At 39.9% G+C, this 19,988-nt stretch overlaps 1 protein-coding gene across 1 annotated transcript in view; it reads left to right on the forward strand.

Moving 5' to 3' along the window:
* Window positions 1–19,988, forward strand: part of WDFY2 (WD repeat and FYVE domain containing 2) — a 204,205-nt gene that overhangs the window by 73,926 nt on the left and 110,291 nt on the right. The window contains exon 3 of the mRNA XM_077158122.1: window positions 5,749–5,822. Within this exon, the coding sequence (XP_077014237.1) occupies window positions 5,749–5,822 (74 nt within the window). The remainder of the gene's footprint in view (window positions 1–5,748; window positions 5,823–19,988) is intronic.

Here is a 19,988-nt window from a genome sequence, read left to right on the forward strand (position 1 = left end):
GGCTGTTTCAACTTCTTTTTGAAGTGTGGTGGGAAGTACATAAAACAAATTATTTTAGTTAAGAAATACATTGTTTATATTTAATTTGCTCCAAAATATGCATTGTTTAAGTTTGGAGTATTCAAAATAGCTTGTGTTTGGCTGAGAAACTAGGATTAGATTTCCATTTTTGTTACCAATTTGCTGAGTCATGTCTGAAAGTTACATTTTCTCAGCTTTGAAGCCTAACAAACTGCCCAATTTCTCTGTTCTCAAATTTGCAAAAATATTTTGATTATCTGACATATCAAATAGCTATCCTGTAAAATATTTTCAGGTTCTTGGCATTTCAGCAGCATATGCTGTCATTGCTGATGCTGACCCAGAGTTACCAGGGAAACTTGCCCAATTTATGAAGTTGTGGCAGAGTGGTTCCTATTCCTCATTTGTTAGGTCGGTATCTTAAGGCAACAGATAACTTGTAATTGAAGATTTAGAAAATTAGGTTGATTAGTATGTTCATATGCTTCATATCTGGGATGAGAATGAGTTCTGTATTTTAAATTGCAAATGTTCATTTTCAGGATTTTAATAGATAAGACATTGGGGATGTTTCATGTGCTTGTCCTACCTCTTCTGTTGAACTTATTGGGGGATGAGTGTTGGGGCAAACTTCCATATGGTTAGATTAGTAGTATAAAACTAATTTAAAATAATGAACTTGCAGTTCTATTCTTATAAGGTGTAGTGATTGTTTGGGTGACTTTTAAGCCTTATCATAAACTGGAGAGAGTTTGTAGGCAGATTGGGGAATATGTGTATAATTGAGAAATGCTCACTTTGTAATTTTAATTTATTCCTTATTTCCGGGTATCTTTGGGGAACTCTGGTTCCTAGTTGTAGAAGGCTCCATTTGCTGGCTTCTTTATTTGGTATACGTTATATTAAAGAACCATGTATTAAGACAATTTACTGTTTTTACTATTTGTCATTTTGAAAATAACAATGTAATGCGGCTGTTTAAGTCTATATTCACCAAGAAGAAAAGATTCCAGAGGAACTTTTAATTTTTAAAGGAAATGAAGGGAAACAAAGATTTTCCAAATTAAGGATACTCGTTATTAATTATCTGAATAATTACAGCATTTATCTAGCATATTGTTTGGTTTTCATCTGACCATATTAAAATTTACTGTGGCTAGGTCACTTCACTATAACTTGAAACCTCTCTAAAGTTTCTAAAGGACAAAAAGTGACTACTGCTAAATTCACTGTAGTTTTGCTGGTGTTTTTCAGACAAGATTAAAAGAAAACAAAATGATTAATTTTAGTAGTGCACAAAATATCTGATTTAAATGAAAAATATTTTTACTGCCAAGCAATTGAAGCCCTAAATATAGGTGTGTTTAATAGCATAAAACGTGGGTTAAATACTGCAGACTAACAATTACTATCCTGCGGCACATGGAGCTGAATAAAGTGTGTCTGTGAACTGAGTCTTTGCTTGGGGGTGGTGGACTGCTCCCTAGAAGCCAGCTCCTGCCATCCTGGGTCCTGACATTTAACTTCACTGGGATGCTTTCAACACTTGAGGCTTTGTTCATGGAAATGCCGTTGTTTATTTAGTTTTCAAGTTCCAACCAGAACATCCCATGAGGAAGATTAGTGTCTCCTGCCAAATAATGCCTTTAGCATTGTAAAGCAGTCAGTGTGATTGAAATCCACAGCTTAAGCTTCAATGAAATGTGTGTTTATTTGAGCAAAGTTCAACCGGTCAGCAAAGGACACAAAATAAATTAGGCATAAAATCAAAGAATTTTAGGTGTAGAAATGAGGAAACCTTTCCCTATATAAAAATATCTCAGAATGCTTCCTCTGAAATATATTTTTAAAAGCAAGAAGAGTGTTTTTCTAGACACCCCCTGTGGAATAAACGTATTTAGAAGTACACAGTCAGTTTCTCTCAAATTCACTTATTTATTAACTGTTGAGATAGATGATGTTCTCTTGGGTCCCCTTTGTGTCGGGCTCACATCCCTCAGCTTTCCCTGCTTTGACATGTTCCATAATATAATCACTCATTCTGAGGCTTCTCTTTATTTTATTTATTTGTATGCTGTGTGGTGGGGGTTGTATTTCATTCTTTTTCCCTGTGAGTATCTCCTTATTGCAGCACCATTTGCTGAATTTTTGTTTGTTTTTTAATTTTCATTTGTTTGTTTGGAAAGTGTATGGGCTGGGATCTTAATTTTAGTTTCTCTGAAACTTAAACTGAATACCTGCCTTAAATTACAAAGATTTATATTTCACACACACAATTTTATTGACGCATTTGATTTCAAAGGTGAGACTGACAGGCCATCAGGGTCTAAAGTGCTGTTACTAATATAAGAGAATACTATTTCCCCGTTACCCATAGACACTGCGCAAATTTCCTTTCTTTCTTGTTTGTACCTTTCATTGTCTTGCTTCCAAAAATGTCGCCAAATATACTTTTGACACTCATCAGTCTGAGGCACAAAATGCAGAGGGTAGATCTCATTCATACAGCAGGGAACATGAGTTCTTACATTATCTTAGTGAGAAGACGTAGTCCTTCTATCCTTGGCTTTAGTAGAAACGTTGGAGGAGAGAAAGATGGCCAGTTAGAGTGTAACGGCAGCGAGACCAAGGGCGAGGCCTTGGCGCCCCCAGACCACACGCAGCACCATCCGCGCGAAGGGCCTTCGCCACCCCAGCCACCCCAAGCTCACCCGGGGTCGCTATCCTTTCTCATGGGAAATGTTAAAGGGGGGGAGTAAATATAGCTTCAGATTTTGGGTTGTGCTGTGTTTATTTCATTTAGAATTCAGGGGTGCAGGTTGATAGAGGAGGTCCTTAGAGAAGAGCTGTATTGTGAGTTAGAGCTCTGGTCAGCCACTTTGTAAGCCCTTTGGAAAAAGCACTTTTTTTTTCCAAAGAGAACAGAGCACCAGGCTGTTTGTCTCTGACCTGCACTTTCAGCCATCAGAGAGATCAATCATTTCTTTACTGCCTTACAAATGATCAATTTTACAGCATTTGAAACAGAGTTACTTGACACTTGTCTTTCATGGCTAGGGACCATTTTGTGTGGGCCACAGTTCTAGTCTCTCAGAAGGTGCTTTAGTTTGTTACTGGGGAGTTGAAATTAAGAGGATTTCTGGATCAGTCTCTCTACTTCCACTCCCACCTCCCTCATAACTGGGACTTCATTTACTGTGACAACAAATACAAGGACCAGTAGTTTTTTGAATCCACTCCCTGCCTCTTTGGCCCTGCAGGGCCTGTGGGTAAACAGCCTGAGACAGGAAATGGTGTGAGGAGTCTCACAGGACTCAGGTACACGTGCACACACACGTACGTGTGCACACACGCACACACACCGGGTTTGTCTCGTATTGTCCCCTAAGGCCTCTTTGAAGGGCGGGTTGTACCTTTGGGGGCACAGGGAGCCAGTGCTTACAGCTCTTGCATTCCCCCCTCTCTAGCACCATCTTGTTTCAGGTTTATGGGTTACAGAACAGGAGAGTATATATGGAATTTCTTTTCTTTAGGGTCCTTCATAGGAGAGGCCTTTTGCTTTTGAATTCTGGTAGTGTTTCTTGCTATAATAATCATGAGTATTTGAGCCAGGGAGGTAAAATTGGGACAGAGTTTTTAAGTTTCTTTATATAAATGGCACCACAATGTGTACATTTCTTGAGAGCAACACTAAGAACTTATACAGCATTGTATCACATGCCTGGCACATAATAAGTGTTCTGTATTTTTATTTAAAGAATAGCAAATATAAGTAAATGTGCTAAAAGAAATGTAGATTTACAGGTAGCTGTTCAGTGTTGTGTAAAGCCTTTTAAAATTATGTTAATAAAGCAGTGAGTTTTCAAAATATTGTATAACTGGATTTGAATTTTGGAGGATATCACATACAAAATACTTTTGATGGTCAGGCAAACAACTAAATGATTTGGTTTGTCTTGGCTGGTCTGTTGCCCTTTGGGCTGCAGTCAAGTTTTGGTTCCTATGTTCATGCCTACATCATAATAAATCATTAGATATTTAAAATTAATTTTAACGGGAACAGCAGAATAATAAGATTTAAAAAAATTAGAATGCTAATAATAACTCATAATCTTGTCACTCAAACCCAAGAATGATGTTTGTTTTTTCCATGAATATATTTATATGTGTATGTACTTTACATGGTTATAATCAGAATGCAGCTATTATTTTTCTTTTGCTATTTTCACCTACCATGAGAATTAGCCATGAAATCATTAAATTTTAATTCTGCACACATGTTATGGGATTATAAGACCCAGGATCTTAGCATCTGTGTAGAAATTGTGCCAACATGGTTTATAGGCCAAGGGCAAGTAAGGCTCACTTTTTTTAGGACAGTACATTAAATAACAATTTGATTGCTTTTTTCCACAGTGTACTTTTGGGGATCTAGTTTTAGTTTGCGTCCAAACAGAAAGAAGCTATTCTGCTGTACTGGTGGAATGTTTTTAGGAACATTTTTGTTTGTATGTTTCTATCTTTTTGATGCACTATGACTGAAAATTAATACTTTCTGTAGTTGAGAAGATCTTTTCTTTTCCACAGTCTTTTTGTAGAGAAGCATGTCAGTAAGCTTGTGTTTATGAAGTGGTTCTGTCAATAAAACTTTTGTAATTTAAAGATGATCTAAGTTGATTGAAGATAGTACTGTGTGTTTGAGTTATATGTTTGCTTGAACCTCCTCCAACTTCTTCTTTTCCTGCGGGATCTTGGGTAAGACATGTAATCTTAACAGTGAAAATTAGGAATGAAAGTATTGGATACTCATTTTGATGCAGAGAGATCTGTGATCTACAGGGCCGCTGTGAAGATGAGGGAGACAGTTAAGAGTTGTGTTGACCTCCTTAGAATAATTGTTTCAGCGTGGGATAAACCGTCAGAAGACCCCTCTCCTCGGAGCAGGTGTATAGCGAACAGGGAGGCACCCAGAAGCTACTGCTTAGTGAGCGCTTGTTTGACTGCCTGTGTCCGCCGAGCGTACTGAATTGACTTAGGCTCAGGCGTGTGGTTGGCTGTGTGGAGCAGGGAGTCCCGGTCCAGGGCTGTGTGTGCTGACTTACTCATCTACCCCTGCGGTGCCTGGCCCTGTGTCTGGTTGGTGCTCTTTTAGTTTGAGACCAGTCCTCATCAGCAGCAATCAGCAGCCTCCAGCCTGTCTTCTTGGCTGCCAAGAGTAAAAGACTCTCGTTAAGTTCCCATGCCCCAAATCACTTCTGAATCAAAAAGTAGATTTCACTCTTAGTGTGTGTATGTGTGTGTGTAGAGGATAAAATGATCTTTCTTTTACTTCCCTAGTTCAGAAGGATAGCTTATTTCCATTAGAGATATGGGGTCTGAAGGGAAGAGAAAGGCTGCTGACAGATGGATTACACAGCACAAAGAATTACTAATCTAGTCAAGAAAACGGAGAATTCATACTGTCAGGGTCACTGAGACAAGTCCCTTGGAACTTGCCCAAGTTTGAAAATACCTTATTTGTTGTATTTATTAAAAGGAAAACAGAAAAACTAGGGGTTGGGTATAAAATGACCATTTTTTAGTTTTTGGCAAGTGGAACTTTAATAAACTGTTTCCTCAGAAGATAGTGGGGAAAAAATAGCCACACACTTTTTGCTAAGTTAGGCACTCCTGAATTGAAGAGAATCATCGTTTTGTTAATTTCATCAACATGTTCATTTCTTTCAGCTCCATGTTCATGCATGTCTTTTAACCCGGAAACAAGAAGACTGTCCGTAGGTCTAGACAATGGTACAATCTCAGTAAGTACACATAAATAAGATCTCCAGTCAAAATGCTTCCCTCCCTGTGAAGTACGTATATGGAATGTGATGAGAATTACTCGTTTTTTTCAAGTTAACAAGTTTATTTTCTTCTTGCTGAGCAAAGTGGAAATGGTAGTGCGGGAAGTCATGGGGAGGTGCAGATCTGTGTAGGGAGAGCTGACCTCAGTCTTGCCTTAAGCGCCGACAGGGCTCGTCTTGACTTCCCCTGTGTCCTCGGCTGGGGCAGGGGTGTGGCTAGGTGTGGGAATGAGCTCCGTGCACCTGGGTGGCACTGAGACAAGTGGTGACGCCAGCGGTTTTGGGCAGAGGCTTGGTCATGGTGTGGTGAGCTTCACCGCATGAGGCACCGAGCACAGAGCACACGCCTGCTTCTCCGTCTGCATGTCTGGTCCTGTCTGCGTTGCTGGGCGCTCTCCTCCTTCCTTTCCTCCTGTTACTCTTCTTTGCCTTCCCAACTCCCTCCAGCTGTGAATAGAATTCTGTAAATTTGGGTGTCTATGTAAAGAAAGCACAGAGTCTAGATTCAGCCTGGAAGGTAGATCCTGATAAATATTAGAGCCTTTGACTATAGATGTTGAGGAAACTGAAGGGATTACAGATAGGAATTTTGGGTTTTCTCTACCTACTTATTCAATCTTTTTGCATATTTGTTTTCATTTCGAATATAAACTAGAAACAAGGCCAATCCGGTAAATCCTCCACTTGGTAAATTATCCAATGCTGCCTTTAGGCCTGGGCAAGAGGGACCCTCTTTGGGACCCATGACTGGAGGGCCCTCGCTGGCTCCACTTTCCAGCAGAGCAAAGGTTCTAAGGACCTACTGTAGGTGCCTGGCCCAACCCCTCACCCCCATCACCCCATGTTCTGGGGAGCTGGACTCTGGAATTCCCTTCCCCAAACAGCCCGGAGCTTGCTTCCAGCACCTGCTTGGCCCTTTTCCTCGGGTCTGTCGTTAGGAGGGCAGAATAAGTCACGAGTGAGTGTACCCTGATGCCTGAGGGTTGGGCTGGGCGAAGCAGTTGGAACGGCCGGGAAATGCACACCTGTGTGCAAGGCCCCTCCAGGTGTGGAGCGGAGCCAGGGAGTCAGAGATGTTAGGTCCCCGCACTGCGGTGTGGTGCTGCAAGGTGTCTGCAAATTCTAAATTTGAGCCTGGCCTTCCAGATAGTTGGAAGCATATTTGCCAAAATTGGAGAATAAACCATATGGTATTTAATAGTTTAAATTGCTATTTAAACATGTGAATGTAAACATATAGGCATATGGACCCTGGGCTTCCACACGTGTACTCTTCCCTCCGACCCCTTCCAGTGGTAGGGTTGGCGGGCCTGAAATTTTCCATTGATTCTTTTAGTCAGAACATATTTGGTGACCTTAAAGAAGTATAATAATATCCTTATATATGAATCAATTAATTGGCAAATATTTATGGAACTCCTGTGATACCTAAAACGTTTGGTTGGTCTATAAACTCTGTTTCATAGGAAGACAAGTTTATGACATAGATCTTTGGTACTTTAAGGAGAGTCATTTTTAAAAGAAGGGAGTAGGTGAGGTAAATGTATTTTTAAAAGGTAAAGGGAGTTGGATTGTTGAATGAGCTGAAGTGCTCATTACTCAAGAAATATGAAAGGATCAGCTGAGGTCCATTTGTTTTCCAACAGTTCATGGAACAGTGTGCATCACACTCACTGCCTGTGGAAGAAGTTTGGTTTAGAAAACCTAACATGGAGGTGGTTCTTTGCTTTTCTGAAAGCAACGTCGATAGTAAACGGGTTGCTGATAAGTTTGGCTTTGAAGGCAGAAAGATGAGTAAGCTAAGTTATGTAGAGTTCTGGCTGTTGATTGTGAAGAAGAGGAGAAACTTTCCTAGCCATTGTTACTTTGGTAAGTGAAACTGCCAGGAAAATGGACTGTAAATCAGGACTGGCCTCAGATGCCTCTTAGGTGTGTTGGCACAGTGACCAGGTAGTGTACCTTACTTCAGCCCTGTCATCTGAAAAAGATTGAGGACCTGGCCACTGTGACTTGGTTTCCTTAAAGTCCCTCCTTTGTGCTGCTGCAGAAAATAAATTCAGTATCCTTCCTCTTATCATCTGAAGAATTATAAAGGACTCTAGATTAGGGGAGGGGTAGCATTTAGCCTTAGCATTGTTTGAGGTTCGGAATTCTCCAGAAAATACTTTTATAGAGTCTCAGCTTTTTAGTAGTTTACCTTCTAGAGAAATGAGAGACATCTTATTCAGAGCTTGTATTTTCTCTGTTCCCTGAACATAGTAAATAACGTTTAGGAAGAATCATCGTTAACTTATTTTAAAATAGAGAAAGTGAAATCAGAAAATGAATTGGTATTCTGTTTTATTTTTAAAGTGGTAGTGTGAAAGGTTGACAGTGGTTAACCTTATGTAACTGAGTAGTGGATTAGAGATGAAGGAGAGATAATAAATATAGACTTTTTCCAAAATTTGACCACAAAGGGAAAGAAGAAGAGAGAGGACAAGGTCTGATGGGCAACAAAGGGGTCCAGAACAGTTAAGCTTTGGGAAAGAACAGGAAGACCTCTTTTGAGATAGGAGGACAGACAGAGACCAAGTTAAGTTTTGAGATGTAGGAGAGGAATGGCCTTTTATTTTTTCCTGGAGTAGTAAGAGAGGACTCCTACTGAGGGAAGCCAAGGACAGCGTGAAAGGGGACGTTTTCATGCACCTGCCTTTTGTCCTTTCTGATCTCATAAGCTAGAGATCATCTTGGCCTTCTGTCTTCTTGGCTTGCTGGACTCCTCATTACCGTCCAGGCCTCTGCCAGAGGTTTTCTTTTCCATCTCTTCTGCAGATGGTCCCTGAGCTTCACCAATTGAAATTAATCAAGCATGTTACTCAGGACTTTAATTATATTGTATTGCTCCTTTAATTTTCAATTTGTAAAAAATTTTTCAAGTCTGAAGCCTCCATTAATATGTTGGCTACTGGGGACCAGGCCAGTCTTTTCTTCATCTCCTGTCCTCAGTAGGCCTAGTGTCCTACCTTTACAAACTGTAAAGACTCAGTGAATAATTTGTTAAATAAGTTGTTGGCTAAAGTGCCAGCACTATTCTTTATTTTCTGTAGAACTGATTATAATAAGCATCTGTTTGAATTCTAAATACTTAATTTATACAATTCTATTGCTATTCAAAATGTTTTCAGGACAGAATTACTTCTGTAAGGGAGAGAGTTATGCTAACAGTTTAATTCATCTTGAGTTTTCAGAAATGTCTTCCATTGTAATATTGAAGGAAGTCAGTAAGATTTTCCTGTTATTCATGCTGAAGCAGGAGTTTAACATTTTCAATCTTGAGCCTCATATATTCTAGCCAGCCGGCAAATTTTTAAACATCTACTATATGTGAGAGATTGTGCTCAATTCTAACGGCTGGCTCTTGGCCTCAGAGTTTATAATCCAGAACTTGAAAAATAAAGTTGGGAAAGAAGTAACACAGAGTAAATAATTAACAGCAAAAGTGGCAGTGCAAGAGTGAGACAGCAACAAGTGTGATGTTAACAAGGCTGTGTGGTCAGAGGAGAGTCTGGAGAGCTCCGTGGATACTGGACTTGAGCTGGATTTGGAAGACTGGCTAAGCTTTGATTAGATAAAGACAGGAAGGTAAGTTATTTCAGGCAGAACGTATGACAAGGAACAACCTTGGAGGCAAAAAAGGGCAAGGAGTGCTTGGAGGGAAATGAGTCAGCCAGTTTGGGAAGGGGATTAAGCGGGCTTTAAAGTGAAAAGATAGTTGCGTAGTTAGCTGTATGCAAAGGTTCCTCACACAATACACCCTGCTCCCCAAGACTCTCTTCTATATTGAATAGGAGTAACTGGTGAGGAAATGCCAACACAGAGATTGAAGAATTTCCATTAAGCTTTTATTTTTCACCACCACTACTGAAATGGCTGTAGGAGAGTCATAAAGATGTGTATACGCTCATATTTATAAATGTCTTCTTTTTTCTTCTTCATCAAAACAGTTAGGGAGCCAAATGTTTAATTAAAATCTTACCAAGATAAATGCATAATAATTGAAGATCTTTTTGAATAGGTACCCAGGTATTAAGACTGTGTTCCAGGAAGATTAATCTCATGTGTATGTATGTGTTTGAAAGAGAGGATGGATTGATCTGCATAGATTAATCTCATGTATGTGATTAGAATGAGAAGATGGATTGCTCTAAGTAGATTAATCTGATATATATGATTGGTTGGGATGAGAGGACAGGTTGATCTACATAATGGCTAGATTCAGGGTATGATTATTATATGAAAATAAATGATATTGACTGCATTTGGATTTATTGTTGTTACTTTCGTGGTTTTTATGGTTATTATAATCATATAGGATACGTTGCTGTTAGTTCAATAGGCTGAGAGAATGAAAAAAAGGAAAGCAAACTAAGCATTTATTTGGCACCTACTATATGCCGGACACTCTGCTTGGTCCTTTACTTACATCAGTTCATTCTGGCTCCACAATAATCCTATGACATGTATCCTATAATAAGCCTGTGATTTCTCACATAAGGAAACAAAGCCCAGAAAGTTTATATACCTTCTCCAGCTTACCTAGCAAAGACACAGTCCATTCTATGTGCCTTGAAGCCTAGGCTTTCTTCTCACCTCGAACTGCCATCTGAGAACCACTTTTGCAGGTTTAACCACTTTAACAGGAATTTCTTCCTGATGTGCCTATTGACAGTCCTTGGGGTAGTTGATCATTCTCTTTGCTTCCATAGTAACCCTGGGCATGTGGCCTCATTTCTTTATGGGTCTTTTTCCTCTACTGTAGAGGAAAGGACAGAGACCATGTCTCCAGTTTTGTATCTTAGCTGAGTTTCTGGGCCACTGTAGATGCTTTGTGAAATGTTTGTTGAATGAAGGAAAGAAGGCATTCAACTCATTTCATCAGGATCCTTAGTAATGTTGAATAGCAGCCAGAAGGTTAAATATACTCTCAACATTTGACAATTTGAGCAGATTTTGTATTGAAGTGAGTGATTTGGGCATGTAGAAAAGTTTGATGTCTGTACTCTGCTTCCTGAAATTCACACTTAGAGATACATTAAACAGCCAAATAAAGAAACCAAAACAGAAAACAGAAATATAATGTGTTCCTGACAGTTTGTGGGATCCTAAGCTATGCTGTTAATAAGTCTTTCATTATCTCTTTTTCATCCAAGATTGGAAGTTTGATAAACTTTGGGAATTATTGAAGAAATATACCTTGTCACATCATTTATCATTATTTAGAGATTCACATTTTGCAAATTAAATAACACCCTTTTAAGAGTGACAGCACTCTATCATCTATTTAACTAACGGTATGTCCTATTTGTGTGTTCTGAAATTGCTTCACATGATGGAATTCCCAACGGCATATGTCTTAGCAAAACCTCATGCATCAGAGGCCATCCGAATCATTCTTGAAGGCAGAGAGTTCTTTCTTGTAATAACAGGGAAGCAAAGTGTCCCTACTTCAGAAGGCCTACAGCTTAGAGAGGAATGTAGTTTCTCTGAGAGAGCATATTACTTTTCCAAATAAAAAGGAAAAAATTACATTTCTGAAAATATTATAATTAGAATCCATTATTTTTATAACCCAAAACCATGATCTAGAATTCCAACTGTTTTATTATATTCAGAAAGTACAAGGTACGTAACAGTTCTCATACGTTGTCGTGAGAGCAGGATGAGTCATTACCAGTTACAGCTTATCAGTACCTAGGAATTTGTTCAGTATTTCTCTAACAGTTGATTAGGAAAAACTTTATGAATGTACACAAAATGATGCCTTTAGGAAGGCATTCCTAAATATACCTTGTCACATCATTCCTAAATGATGTGACAAGGTATATTTCTTCAAAGTATCCAAAGATACTAAAGAAAGACGACCCAAAATTCTTTGGGGAATGATAAGAAAATATTAGAATTGAAAAGGACCTTAGTTCTTCATCTAATACAACCCTCCCTAGATTAAGTGATATGTTGAGGAGGTCACACTTCAAGGCAGCCCTGAGACTTCCCTGAACCCTGGGCAAGTTTACTTCATAGTGTATCAGGCCGATTTCTTTACACAGCTAGGGCAGCCCAACTGCAAGGTATTACCCTCGCATATTCATTAATGACTTGTGAGTTTATTGGGAAGCTAGTGTTATGCCATGCATCTAGCCTTTGCTTAGAAAGGGTTAAAAATGGAGAATTTGAGTATTTAATTTAATGGTGTTTTGGATAGGTTGATTATTTACTGTTGGTTATAATGAGCCCTTAGGGATTAAACCCCAATGGTGAGGCCGCAGCAATGACAAGTAGCCCAGGAATAAAGCAGTTCAGTGGTACCCAAGTTCATCGTACAGTCGGACTACTCCTGTGGGGAGAAAGTCTTCCGAAAAACCTCACCTTGATCAGCTCAGGAACAGCAGTGCTAGAGCCACTTCCCAGTTATCACATCATGATGGGTCCCATGATCTGTACATTTAGTTCAGGATTGCTGTTGCTTCTGGAATTTCCCTGCTTTTCAGGATATCTGGTGTGTTACAGTCTATGATGAATGTTCTGATTTGAGATCAACAGAGTATGGAATTGAAGCAAGTTTCAGGAAGTCCCATATTTTACTGCATCAGAGGAATGTGAACCTGGAATTTAAATGGCCTCCTTCTTTGAAACTATTACATAAAGCCCACTGTTATTTACAGGAGCTTAAGATTTCTCTCATTCTCTCAGGTTTCTACCACAAAAGTTTATCTAAGTTGTTTCATCGTTCTATGGCACTGGACTTTCCAGTATGAGTAGTTTACAGAATGGTTGGGAGTCATTTTCTTCTGAGCTAAGGCTAATGAGTTACAATGAACTAAAAAAAAGTGTATATGTATGTATATGTATATGTGTGTGTGTGTGTGTGTGTGTGTGTGTGTGTGTGTGTGTGTATATATATGGGGCTATGCTTAGTAGAAAACGCCTCCTGCAGTGCTGAGGCACCACGGTTTACTATTTATTCACGGAATATAATTCAATGAAGTTGGTTTCATCTAGGAGTTACTGTATTTATTGTGGGAATTAAAGTGCCTTTAGCACTTGTGTGAATCAGAGACCTTTTTGGAAACACTGAAGAACAAAGCTGATCCCTGCTAATTATGTCATTGCACAGGTATCCCTGTCATCTTTTACTCAGTACCTACATGTTATCTAAAAACTTAGTCAAGCAGTAGTCAAGGCAGGTACCAAAGCTATCTGCTTCTTTGATCCTAGATTATTTAGAGCACTTCCATTGCAATTATGAATTTTTGAAGGCTTTTTTCTTTTTCATTTCTTTGCCATTTTCACAGGCAATTTTTTTTATATATAGGCAGGCACTGGGAATCAAACCTAGGTCTCTGGCATGGCAGGTAAGAACTCTGCCACTGAACCACCGTGGCCTGCCTCACAGGCAATTTTTTAAAAAAATATTTTTATTGACAAACATAACGTACAAACATGAACATTCTTAACATATGAACATTCCATTCTTGGTATATAATTAATGACTCACAATATCATCACATGGTTGTATTTTCATCCCCTTTGAAGGCCTTCATGATCCAACTTTTAGACTGACTCTGTAGCGTGACTACATAGAGAACACCCAGATTACCCTGTATTTTAAATTGGGTGCTGAGGAGATTCAATGGAGTCAGTGGTGGATTGAATAATTCATACACTATCTACAGGAGTTACCTACCCATAAAGGTTGGCTTCATAGGGAACTGAATTACTATATCAGGCGTGGTTCTTTTCCCTTGGCCACATCAATGCAGCACATGTCTTCAGGAGGGAAATGGCTGGGTATAGATTCCTGTATAAAAGAGTGTTAAAGATTGAATTATGTCCCCCATAAAGGTACGTTCAAGTCTTAATCCGTGTTCCTGTAGGTGTGGACCCATTTGTAAATGGGACCTTTGACGATGTTATCATTAGGTAAGGTGTGGACTCGCTTGTGAATAGGATCTTCGAAGATCCTGTTTATATGAGGCCAGATTGAGTCAGGGTGGGCCTTAGTCCGTGACTGTAGTCCCTACAAGCAAAGGAAATTTGGGCACAGACAGACAAAAGAAGCTAAAAGTCCCAGAAGTCAGCAGTAATCAGAACAGACACAAGGCGCTTCTATGGAGCCGTATGAAGGAGGATGGCTGGAATGCTACAGATGCAGGAGAAGGCCAGCTCTGCCAGCGCCTTGAGGTTGGTCTTCCAAGCCTCCGAAACCACGAGTCAACGAATTTCTGTTGTTTAGGCCAGCCTATTGGATGGTGTCTGTCAGCTGCCCTGGAAACTAAGTCAGCATTATGTTATAATCCAGGTTACTTCCCCTATGTCTTTTTATTTCCTGGTAATCTCTCCTCATCTGGATCGTTCCTGAAGACTATTAAACACATTCAGGTCTCGACTCAAACCATTCTATCTGACTTCTGTCCCATCAGTCTACCCAGGCAGCTCTGGTTGTGGTTACAGAAGATCTGCTTTGCTAAAGCCAACTGACATTTTTAAGTGACCAAAACCCGGAGTTCCCCTCCTGGGTTGCAGGTGTCACAGTTGTGGCGTGCGTGATTATTAGGTTAATGAATATCTTATGTCTATTCAGCATAGGCTCCACGAGGCAGTGACCGGCTGCTTGACTCTGTTATATCCCACATTGCACCCAGTACAATGTCTGTGAATTGTGAGTTATCTGCCCATAGAGGTTGGCTGCATAAGGAATTGAATTACTATATCAGGAGCTGGTTCTTTTTCCTTGGCCACATCAACACAGCACATGTCTTCAGGAAGGAAATGGCTGGGTGTCGATTCCTATGTAGAAAAAAGTACTGAAGAGTGTTATAAAATGAGTGAGTGAGTGAATGATTACAGCCTCCCAAGCTGACAGTATCTAGAGCTGAAGAGCACAGGCCCTGGAACAGACTGGCTGAGTCAAATTCTAGCTGTACCATGTACAAGTTGTGTGATCCTGGGCCTCTGTGTCTTTCTCTGTAAAATGGGGATGATAATTAGACTCATGTCATAGGTGTTGTGAGGATTCCCTGATGCAGTACAGATGAAGCTCTCAGAACAGTGCCTGTCTGTATTAAATGCCCTGGAGAGATGAGTTCCCCTCAACATCACTGGCAGCACTATCTTCTATTAGCGTCACCAGGAAGCCCTAGTTAGAAATCAGTGTCACATGGATTCTGTTCCAAGGGGAGAAAGTGTCTTTCATGCATACTTCTTAGACTGATTCACCTTATTTCTGGTCCCACCTTCGATCTTTGTTCATCACAGTAACTCACTTGTAATATAAAAAAAAAAAAAAGTGGCCTAACACTGTTTTTTCTACAAAAGGGTTTCTGAGCCAAGCTGTGCTGTTTTCCTTAATCACCTTCCAGCAAAGGGTCAGGCTGTAGTAGTGTGAGATTATGGGAGATGCCTTGAGTGGGCCATTGAAGAAGATGTAGCAGCTTTCTCATCGTGAGCCACCCTGACATTGCTGGACTGAGAGAAGAGGTTGCTTTCCCATGTTGCTTTCTGTTCATTTTAGGAATTTGGATTTTATAGGCCAGTATTCAGCAAACTGTGTGTAGTCTTGCAGACTTTTTTTTAAATGTAGTTTTATTGAGATATAGTCACATATCATATAGACCATCCGAAGTATACAATCACTGGTTCATAGCCTGTACACCTTTTTCAACAATAAGAATCTGTCTTATTGGTATCGCAAGTCTTTTTTTAACCATTTCCATCCAGACATTTGAGCATATTCTTTGAGGGCACATGTATTTTGCTGATGATCCCTTGAGTTTGTCTTAGATACAAGCCACAGAGCTGAGCCCGGTTCTCCTGTCATTGTCATTTAGATTGCCGTGTTCTGCACCCAGGTGGACTGGTGTGGCATTTCCATGTTGCTCTCCTTTGAAGGCATTCCTCTTCAGAGTTTCTTGACAGCAGCAGAGTCAGAAAATACATCCCCCAAAGAGTCATCTAGCATTTATTCTTTTTTTTTTTATTTTTTTAAAGCATTTTTTTTTATTTTATTATTTTTTGTTTGTTTGTTTTTTTTTTTTTTTTTACATGGGCTGGGGCCGGGAATCGAACCGGGGTCCTCCGGCATGGCAGGCAAGCACTTTTGCCCGCTGAGCCACCGCGGCCCGCCAGCATTTATTCTTTTACTGTAAAGCTTGAGAACCCACTAAAGCCAACCAGTATAATTCTTTTATAGCCACTGTGGTTGCTGAATTGTGGCCACCAGTTGCTTCTGCACCTACTCTGTGAGCTGAGACAGCCTTGAAGAAAGGCTGCCCTGGCGGGCTTAAAGCCGGTGTGTGCTGGGAGGGGAGTGGCATTGGGTCTGCCCTGGTCACGGGGTGCAGTGCTGGGGTTCCACACTGCAGTTGGATGCTGCAGTGACCCAGTGTGGATGTAACCCAGAATTGTTTCTGCATCCCAAGTACAGGCCCCTCCAGCATCACACCTTGTATGCAGGTTCCAACACCACCTCACCTTCAGTTCTACCCTGCTGCAGGTGGCAGGATAACTCTTCTCTCAGTGAGCAGCGATCGCTACATTTTTGTAACTACATATTCATTTGGTGCTGAAAGAAAACTATCAGGATTCACATTTAAAATCACTGGAACAGATTACCCAGTTGCGAGAAGACTATTAACTGTGTTGGCACAAAGCGCAGCTCAGCTTTCCATCAGCAGCAATCACCCAAGTCCAACAGTCTTCCTGGTTTGGAGACAAGTCAAACATGAGAGCATACTCCTCAGCCTGTGCCTGAGGAGGAGCAGAAGGAGCTGGAAACACACCTTTCAGTGGGTTGGGTGCTACAATAGTTAGGATTTTGATGTGGTTTTTGAAATTTAGTAAACCTGGCTTCTTTCCAGGCTCTCCCATAGTAGCCCCTAAGGGTCACCCTCCTACTGAATATGCTTTCTTGGCAGTCTACCCCCGTGGCTTAATTATCCTGCAACTGCAGTTCCCAAGGATATGGGACAGAATAGGTCCAGACTCCAGCTGCTTACTTGGCATCGCTGTCTGAGAGTCTCGAAGACTTTTTATAATTTAGAGCCACTAGGAGAACCGGGCTCCAGCTCTCCACTTTGTATAAAAGACAAGGAATAATTAATCATTATTTTTCCCCCCAAATATGCTCTTTCTCCTGTGTTCCTTTAGTAAATGGCATCACGAAGTGGCCCCAACCAGAAACACAGGTTGCCATAGATCCACATTCTCTCTCCCCTTCATGGGATTCAGTCCCAGGCCTGTTGACTGGCCTGCAGAACTGCCTCCCGATTCTCTCTCTCTTTTGTCTGTTCTCACTATTACTTTTTGCATTTCATTCTCTTGACTTATTTGTATAAAGTGTTGCAAAAAGCTCCCAACTGGGCCCACTTTCTGCGGTCTGTAGTGTCCTCCAGCTATGCTGTCATCATCTATCTAAAATTCTACAGTGATTATGCCACCCAAACTGCCACCTTCCTGAAGGGTTAGCGCAGAGCCCGTTATTTCTGCCTTTCCTACCATGCCCACCGAGGCTCGTCTGCCAAGAGTAGGTGCACCCCTCCTGCTCTCTGCTTCCCCCAAGGAACTCCTCTTTGCCTTGAAGAATTAATCAAAAAGCCCAAACCCATCCTTTTTTTTTTTTAAGGGAGAGGTTGGATGTTTATTGTTAAACGATTTCTTATTTTCTGCCAGGCTTTTGCTTCATGGTATGAAAATAGCACCAGCAATCACGATATATTGCAGTATTGAGATAGTACTTATCTGGGCATTTGCTTTCAGTAGCATAGTTGGAACGACTAGTTTCTGTTTTCCTCTTGGTATTGCTAAACATTGCTATAACAAATCTCTATCCACCAGTAATTTCAAATATTACTAGACTAACTTGTTTCAGACTAATTTATTTAGGGATTCCATTTTCACTTCTTGTAGATTTTATGTATTTCTCAAATGCTTCTTTACCCATTGATTCATCAGGTTCTGAAAGGTTACTCAGCATCACCTTGATCAGGCAGCCATCTTAACAAGATTAATTGACAAGTCCTAGATTTTCTGCAAGAGCGTCATTAATTTCTGTTACTTCTGAGAGAGGAGAATAAAGTTCACTAGCTGCTTCCCCACTTTCCAAAGCATCAAACATCTTGTCTGTTCAATTTAGTCCCAGCCTCAGGAAGACTACAGTAAACATCTTGCAAAGCTTCCTGTGCAAAATTGCTGATTCCCACTGTCCCAATACCATATTCTGTTGTTATCTATTCCTGTTTGTCTGTGAATTTCTGTACCGAAAGACCCCCAAATCCATTCTTATGAGAAGCCTGCTCTACTGAAGAGTTCATTGTCATAGCACTTAGTTCAGATTTCTGCATTAATATTTATGCAACAATTATCAGTTTGCATGTATATTTCATTTACACTATTGTGCTTTAAGCCAGATAATACATATATGGTACCTAAAAGTGCCTAATAAATAGGAGGCATTACTTAGGTGTTCATTGCCTTGTTTTTTTTCCCTCCCACTGGCCTGAGCAACTTGAAAGCAGGAAACATTTTATTCATTAGCATCTTCAATATATCTCCAATACTTGACAGCCTTGTACAAGTTAGAACTTTGATAATATTTTTTGAATGAATGCAAACCACTCTGGTTTCACCTGTGTTTCCATCCAGAAGTTCTTTAGCCTTCATTCTTATCCTCTCCTCAACCTTATGAAATCCCTTGTTTCATAACAGCTCTCTGCTGTGGAGGAAGCAGTTGTTTTAGCCTCTTCCCTGCCTTTATCAGTTAGAGCTACTCAGAATTCATGGGAGAAATCATTGTAAACACTTTGCTGTCAAAAGCTGGGTAAGGACGCTGTGTGGTGGCAGTATGGACTTTGCTTCTAGCTCCATCCCCTTTCATATGCATAGCCCCTGATGAGACGACTGACTTGGCATCTACCTCAACTTCCTCCTTGTGGACTGGGGATAATAATATGTGCCTCTCTGGGAGGATTACATGAGGTAACTTATCACACGGCCTTGGTGGGTGGGCAATGGTGTCTCAATGGCGTTCAATTCCCGGTGCTTGCCCATGCAAAAAAAAAAAAAAAAAAAAACGCCTTGGCACTCAGTAAGTGGTAGTTATTTCCATAGCAGAAATTCTGCTCATTTCAAGAATTTTTATTTACATTTTGTTAAGGTTAATAATTTTATCTGAAATTAAAATCTATTTTCACTTTAGCACTATTTATTTATTTTTTGTATGCTGTATGGCAGGGGTCACAGTTCATTCTCTTTCCATGCAACTATCCTGTTATTGCAGCACCATCCATTAAATTTTTCTTTTCTTGGGGGGGTGGGGTGGGGGGTGGAAGTGCATGGACTGGGAATGAAGCCCTGCAGTTTAGTATTATTTTTAAGCAATTATTTGCCACTTCATTTAAAGACTAAAAAATAATTTTTAAACCAGCTTGTTTCTTGTGTGCACCATTTTCAGCTATTGAAACTAGGTTTTATGTGTTAATATTTGCTTTCTTTTTTTTGTTTATTGCTTACTGTGTACATATTTGTTTGTTTGAATAATGTTTAAGGATTGAAAATGCGTGAATTTAAAACCAGAGAATGATAAATAAGCATTTAGCACAAAGACCATGGTTAGAAAAAGTTAACATAAAAAAGGCAACACATTATATTGTTTTCCTGTTGTCCTAGGAAGTAAAACATTGGCTTGTCCTGAAATTTGAGTCCAAAGAAAAATATGCTCTTCTATTTGTTGGACTTGATAAGGAAAATAATATTTTAATAATTAGGCTGACTTCCTTTTTTTTTTTTTTTTTTTTTGTTATTTGAATGTTTGGTAATCTCACATACTTTCATTCAAACCTTCTGTGGCTAGCTTTGAACCCCAAGTAGAGAAATCCAGTTTCTATTTGCAAGCTTACTATTGATGAGCAAATTGTTATATCATCCTGATGGTTTCTCCAAATGAAAACAAACTAATAGACATCATACTTATTTACTGCAGCTGTCACTAAAAAAATATTATACCTGTATGTTTGTATGTTATACTGTATAGATTATTGTTTTATTATAATTTGAAAGCATATTAGTGGAGAGCTACTGTATGTAAAT

Source organism: Tamandua tetradactyla, chromosome 4 (genome assembly GCF_023851605.1).
Source record: "Tamandua tetradactyla isolate mTamTet1 chromosome 4, mTamTet1.pri, whole genome shotgun sequence".
Taxonomy (NCBI): Eukaryota; Metazoa; Chordata; class Mammalia; order Pilosa; family Myrmecophagidae; genus Tamandua; species Tamandua tetradactyla.